The sequence below is a fragment of the Myzus persicae genome, unplaced genomic scaffold (genome assembly GCF_001856785.1).
Source record: "Myzus persicae strain clone G006 unplaced genomic scaffold, MPER_G0061.0, whole genome shotgun sequence".
NCBI lineage: Eukaryota > Metazoa > Arthropoda > Insecta > Hemiptera > Aphididae > Myzus > Myzus persicae.
Window position 1 is genome coordinate 103,864 of NW_019101091.1, and position 7,079 is coordinate 110,942.

General features: G+C 31.0%; 1 protein-coding gene across 1 annotated transcript; it reads right to left on the bottom strand.

The window, feature by feature from the left end:
* Positions 1 to 1,674: 1,674 nt before the first annotated feature.
* LOC111027692 lies at positions 1,675 to 6,169 on the bottom strand. Its single transcript, XM_022306105.1, has 3 exons — positions 6,030 to 6,169; positions 3,646 to 3,733; positions 1,675 to 2,302 (listed from the first exon to the last, which is right to left on the bottom strand). The coding sequence occupies exons 1-3, from the start codon at positions 6,048 to 6,050 to the stop codon at positions 1,767 to 1,769; spliced, it is 645 nt and encodes a 214-aa protein (XP_022161797.1). The 5' UTR covers positions 6,051 to 6,169; the 3' UTR covers positions 1,675 to 1,766.
* Between the last annotated feature and the right edge of the window lie 910 nt (positions 6,170 to 7,079).

Genomic DNA, 7,079 nt, shown 5'->3' on the forward strand with positions numbered 1-7,079 from the left:
CACATAATATGACATATTTTATATATTTTATTGTATATATCAACACATTTATTCTGTTTAGAGTTCTGAATGAAATTTTACTATTTAACTATTTTTTTATAATTCATTATGGCAGAATATAATATTAAATAGTTTTTAATATATAGGTAATCGATGAAAGTGTTTTTTTGTTGAAAATATCGAATTTTTTTATCAGGTATAAAGGCTTCAACAGCTAGGTCATTAGCCTACAATTATGTTAATATTTACATTAATTTGTATGGATTTGTATGATTTAGTTATTTGCTTACCTTAATTACGATGATTATACCTACATCAAAAAAAAATGTTATTCACATGTTTGCTTGTTATATATTAATTTATTTAATTTTAAATTATTATTATTTATCATTATCGATGGTTTTAAGTAAAGTTGTATATTCAGTAGATAGGTAAGGTGTTGTGTTTTCCCCAGTGACATAGTCAGGATTTTTCAATGAGGAAAGAGGGGTTGAAAATTAATTTTTTAAATATTTAAAATATTTAGTTAGTAATTAAGACTGTTGATTTTGAGCAATTACTTATTGTCAAATATTTAATATAGACTTAAACTTTCAGCATAAAAAATATAGGTACTACCAAAATATTAAGGTTATCCAATTCTTTTAAAATTGTATTCAAAATGTATTATTGATTATTTCTGTATCGTTTATACCTATACTCGTATAGTCGTATGTTAAAATACTTCAAGAAACCGATAATTTAGCACGCTCGCAGAGTGAGCTTCACCAACTTGTTTTGTAATTATTTGAAAAATGACAACGGACAAAGGTTTTAGCACAATGAGTATATCTTATGCGATGACAGAATACAATTTAAAAACAAATTTTAAATAAGACGCCACCCATAGTAACACTTGACTGAGAATTGTTAATATACAATTATATAATATAATAGGATCGATCATATCGATCCGTGTATCGATTCATTATAAATAGTTTACCTATACCACAAGTATATAAATATGAGTATTTTTTTTCATTGGCCATTGTTACGTAGTTGAAAGAATATGGCAAACTGTAAATAATTTATTATTATAGCCAGATTGTTTCTTTTTGAATCGAATATATAATTATTATATTATTGTTCCAATACATTTTCTATTATACATTGTCATTATTATTATTACTATATCTACTTATCTGTGAATGTTCAATTTTAGGAACAAAACTTATATTCCACTAATGGATTTTTCCCAACTGCTATATCAACATAATCAAATTATCAATTTTATCTTTTTGAGAACGGAAGAAGTTGTTCACTTAAGTTATATTCGGATCTATGAGCGTTTTTAAGAGATTTACTGTAGTATATGGACCTGTAGCGCACCAATAGCCAAAATTCTCAGGTGAGGTTCAGTCCCGCAATATGTTTTTGTAAGTATAATACAACCACTTAGGAGAAATTCAGGAAAAATGTATTAGGTATGCTTGAATACATTTAGTATCCACTACACATACATAGATTTCATCATATCTAGGACATTATTTCAGAGGAATTTTATAAATGTTAAGCAAGCGGTTTAAGTGTTTGTGAATACAAACATAAACCGTAATAGGTCCAACATTAATACAATATTTTAATATTGTACGTCACGCGACCTGGAGACAAAGACGACAAAATATAAAAACAAAATTGATTGATGAAAAATTAAGATCACGTTTTTATTGTTAAAAGTCGAATTAAAAGACTACGGAAGGATGAGAATCATTGTTGTGTGAGAGTTTTCAGTAATGGTGTTCGGGCTTTTCGTATTTGCCAGGATAGTATTGGCCATCATCTTCGGAGTGGCTCGAGTGTTCGGCCACGTAAGCTGATGGGACGGAGGCCTTTTCGTATTTGCCGGGATAGTATTGGCCATCATCTTCGGAGTGGCTCGGGTGTCCGACCACGTAAGGTGCTGGGAGGGAGACCTTTTCGTATTTGCCAGGATAGTATTGACCATCGTCTTCATGATGGCTCGGATATCCGGCCACGTAAGGTGCTGGGAGGGAGGCTTTTTCGTATTTGCCGGGATAGTATTGACCGTCGTCTTCGTGATGGCTCGAGTGTCCAGCCACGTAAGGTGCTGGGAGGGAGACCTTTTCGTATTTTCCGGGCCAGTATTGGCCATCGTCTTCGTGGGCGGCATAAGCTGTTGCTGGGTAAGCTGCTGGGTACGCTGCTGGGTAAGCTGCTGGGTACGCTGCTGGGTATGCTGCTGGGTATGCTGAGTATCCATACGAGAACGATCCAGGGGCTGAGGCAGAGTAAGCCAAAACCGCTGTGGAAAAAAAAATTGATTAATGTCACTATTTCGTATTTACTTAGGGACCATTTTAAATTTGTACGGGATTTCATATAGGCACAGGGGTGGATTAAACATGATCTTAAAGCTTTAGGCAAAATTGTTTAAATATTCCATTGTATGGCACTGAAGTTATCTTGAGAAAAATGTTCAACGTATTTTAAAGTTAATTATTTTGTTAGCAGGACCCAACACGAAATACTATCTTTTGTGACCAGACCACCCAAGTATAAATGCTAACAAACTTTAGTATTAAATATTTTATTAAGTTTCGTGATAGTTTAAAATAAACTTCATTTAAACAATAAATAAACCAATAAGTGTATAAGTATGTAATTTGAATTTATTTTTAAAATTTTAAAACATATTTTTAAAAACTTTTTGAGAATTCAATTAATTTAGAGTTTTACTTAAACCAATATTGTATTTAGTACATTATTGTCAATAATTGTTAATAATGCTAAAGAATTCAGTCTTTCTTCGATCATATGGTGGACCTGGGGTCTGTGAACCCACATGCAGTTTTTAACATGTCTAAAAACTGAAAATGTATGTTATCCTGTACAATAAACTAGGCGTATTACTGTTGTACTAGGAAAAAATATAAGGCCGGTTTACACGATGACGGTTGGTACTGTCGTGATAGCACTACAGTGGTAGTAAATGTCAACTATCCAAGGGTGACTAGATAGTGTGATTGTGCAGTCGTACTACCACGACAGCTGCCCATCATCGAATTGTTTACAAGACGACGATTTCAGGACAGTTACTGCCGTGACATTAATTATCACCATTTACTGTCACCTTTAATACCTACAATAAATATTTGGAAAAACACCATCCAGATTTTTTTTTAAAATAGGTTAACATTGTGAAAATAATGTACCAAAATCACTGGTACTCACTATTTAAACCTTGGTATGAAATAGAATATAGGTATTAGCTTGCTGTTTATGGAACTTATCATAACTAATAAATAATAATATAACAATATGAAATATTACCTATGTATCTGAATCACGGATGAAAAGAACAAAGTTACAATAAAAAGTTATTTTTATCCGTGATCTGATTACAAAATTAGCAACTGATAAGCAATCTGCATTTGTATAGCACATTTTAAATTTCGATTACCATTAGGTATCTACGAATAGCTAAAAATAACCTCCCCCGAATATCCAGCCCTAGGTTCAGCTAGGTAAGTGCCTACTTTGCCTATAGGCTAATCCAGAACTGTATAAGTGTATAGATACCTACATAAAAGTTGAAGGGAAAAGTGCGTTATCGTAACATAATTTGTGTTATCGGTGTATACTCACGAGCTGGGGCAGCGGCGATATAGGCGTGTTTCTTAGCTCTCACTCCTTCTTCGGCGGCAACGGAGTACACGGCCAAGGCGATGAATATCTGTAAAGAGTAGGTAACAATTATAATATGGACCTTATATAGTAGGTATTCAGGTATAGACGTGTAGTGATAATAATTGCATATAATTCTTTAGAATTTTATGTCCTGGGTGAAATACTGCAGTATAGCATTTCAACCTCAAATCACAATGCGATTTGTATTTTGCATAATTCTTATTTTATACTCTGAGTGGATGAGAAATGTATTGGTTTTACGATGATGTGTTTTTATGTTTGTTTTCTGTCTGTCAATGTAATTTTACACATCCGAGTAGTAAAAATACTACGATTTTCCGCTTTGGGGGTGGTTTTTGGTAGTTGAATGGATCTTGTTGGTACATTGAGAGGGGGGCTTGTAAAGTAAAAAAAATGTCTGTATTTATCAAAATAAACAGGAAAAACAAAAACAAAATAAGAAAAAACGGGACATTTTTCCTTTTTTAAATTTCACATCGTTATTTGCTGGTGTAACTTGAAAACGAAGTACCTAATTTATGTTTACTTGTTTTTTTGTAATTGAAAAATATTATTTAAGTACTTGAATTTTTTAAGTACATTATTATAATTCTATACACATAATGACGGATCTTAGGTAATAATTAATAGTACCGTCTTACTCATATGTAATAGCATAATAATTAATAAATGTGTTTAATAGAAATATAAAAAAATATCATACAATATATTTAGTAATATAGGCTATCATATCGGTTTTGCGCAGAACTGTACATCGTGTAGTATGCAATGATTTATACATGATTGTTATAAATTATTGTAACTTACTCCTCAATGACAAGGTACACTCGAAACTTACTTTACAGCTATGTCAGTGTAGTTACCTACCTTGCCCCTTTCTTAATATAATCACAGAATAGATTAAATTTAAACTAATAAAAACAAAATTTTACATTTTAACTATTGAATTGAAAATATGGTGTCTGTAAAGTAAGATCGTAAAATGCAATAACAATAAGACATTAGGGCCTAGGGGGCCTTTAGCATTTTTCTAAGACTGCATTAGAAGTTATAACTTCCAATCATAATAATATTATATAAGCTATTAAGTTATACTTCCACACCAGTATATCGTCACACACGTATAAATATTTATGTTTTTCCTTACACGGTCTGTAATACTAAAACGATACAGATAGTTGATTCAAGTATTGTATATTATATACGTTTCGAGAATTTTTTAACGGTTGTTTGGTGTTTATGAATTGTATTTTTTTTCATATGTTTAGCAAAACGGTAGCGAAATATATATTATTATATTTTAGTAACCCCTCCAAACATTTATTTTAAGTCGTAAATCGCGTAATGATTTAAACACACTGTTGGACAACATCGAATAACAGTCATCACTTAATTTTTGTTAAAATAAACCTAATATCAAACAAGATTTTTAATAATTTTATTTAAACTATTTTGAATTGAAGGCATCTGACGTTGCTTATACAGCTCTCGGATGCTCGATGAAAGCATTGATAATATTGTAACAAGAGAAATTATATTACATAGTTTATATTAATATATTGTACATATCTCATCCACTTAGTATATTCATTTAATGAAGTACGGTCATATCGTGTAAGTCAAAATAAGATTCATGAAATGGGCATATAGGTGTTATATTTCATCGATTTTAAGAAATGGTAACCCTTATTTTACACTTTGTGTAATATTTTCGAAACTAATTATATCATAATATGGATAAATTGGTGATAATTGCGTCCTAATAACAGTGCCTAAATTACTTTTTGTAATAAAAAAATAGTAGTACAAAAGATGTTAATTATAATAACGATTAATAAGTAATAAAATAATATCCAACAATTTAATTTAAACTCTAGTCATATTTTTTTATCATGCCCTGCGTAGTTCAACAATACCATATATAAAAGAACTTGTATAATAAGATAAGACGATGTTTTTATTAAATTTTCAGCGAAAGTTATCTATAAGACGCAATCAATTTAAAATATTATGCAAAGTGTAAAACAATAATTTTCAATTAAATAATAATACGATTACACTAAGTGGATGCCATGAAATGTTGTGTAATGTTTCACTGTTTCGAGGGTCAAGAACTTTTCAAAAAATAGGTATTACATCGGCGCTTAGCTGACGCGAGAATTCACATATGGTTATAAGTTATAACTTATAAGAATCGATCGAAAAACCATTAAGTCGTACATAGTATAGGTAGGTACAGCAAAAAAAATAAAAATAATAATTCAACTGCCGTACAATTGCAGACACCTGCTCCGTGATATTGTGTTGTTAAAGTCACTCACCAGATACTTGAAAGAAGCCATTTCGTGTTTGGTATGATTTCTTCTAGGTACAACGAATCTGCAAACTTCAACCTGTGGTCGTTGTGTATACTTGACGTATGTGGAGATGTAGTGTGATGCCGATGCCGGGTACCGTGGTCCTTATATATACTTACAGTCAGCCATATCAATATGGCTTACCTTACTGTCCTGGAGTGGGTGTTCCGGCGTCTAATACCTACGTATGGCTAGGGCGTTGCCCGTCCAAAAGGACGAAATCCGGATCGCGCATATATTATATTAATATATTTAAAAAAAAATACATATACCGGGTGGAGACTGGAGAGTACACAACACATGCACACAGTAGAGCGGTCAGTCGAGGTGACAGTGACCTTGGGCCTTGACCGTGTGGAATGAGCAATGCACCCGTTCGCGCACTTAAAAAATATGTAATAATTTATATAAATTATAAGCAATGAAATGAGATAATAACAATAATTATAAAACGCACAGACTCAAAATTAGGCGTTGCCGGACATGCCACATATTTAGCCCATGGACATTGCATAACAATTTTATGATTTTGAACAGTTAATGAAATATATTAACATTTTAATGCAATTTGATTGCTTGGTTTTTTTTTAATAGGTTTTTTTTTGTCATTTTTGATAATGATTACTGATTAATGATTATTTTGATAAATATTGTGATAAAATTATTTAAAATGTTTCATACATTGACAACAAATAGGCATTTTATAAAAATGTTAAAATGAACAATACAATAAAATAAAAATCAATACTAGGCACTTTATTAATAATATAATAATAGGTAAAGTCTTGTCATAAGTGGACAACCACTTTTTAACTAAAACATAATACCTAGGTATATCAATCATTTCATTATGATAATATAATAAATATTAATTATTACATTGATATAGGTTTGATTGACTTTTTACTGTTTTCTTTCTGAGATCCTCAAACATAAAGTTATAGCAATTGACTAATGATAATATTAATTTACATATCATGACAATCATATACTTAAATTACTAAAAGAATATCA

Bases quoted from the DNA above. Each gene is read 5' to 3' on its own strand.
- LOC111027692 (XM_022306105.1), bottom strand. From the start codon at position 6,050: ATGGCTTCTTTCAAGTATCTG. The intron at 3,734-6,029 runs GTGAGTGACTTT...TACTCTTTACAG, and splicing joins TGGCTTCTTTCAAGTATCTG to ATATTCATCGCCTTGGCCGT. The intron at 2,303-3,645 runs GTGAGTATACAC...TTTTTTCCACAG, and splicing joins TATCGCCGCTGCCCCAGCTC to CGGTTTTGGCTTACTCTGCC.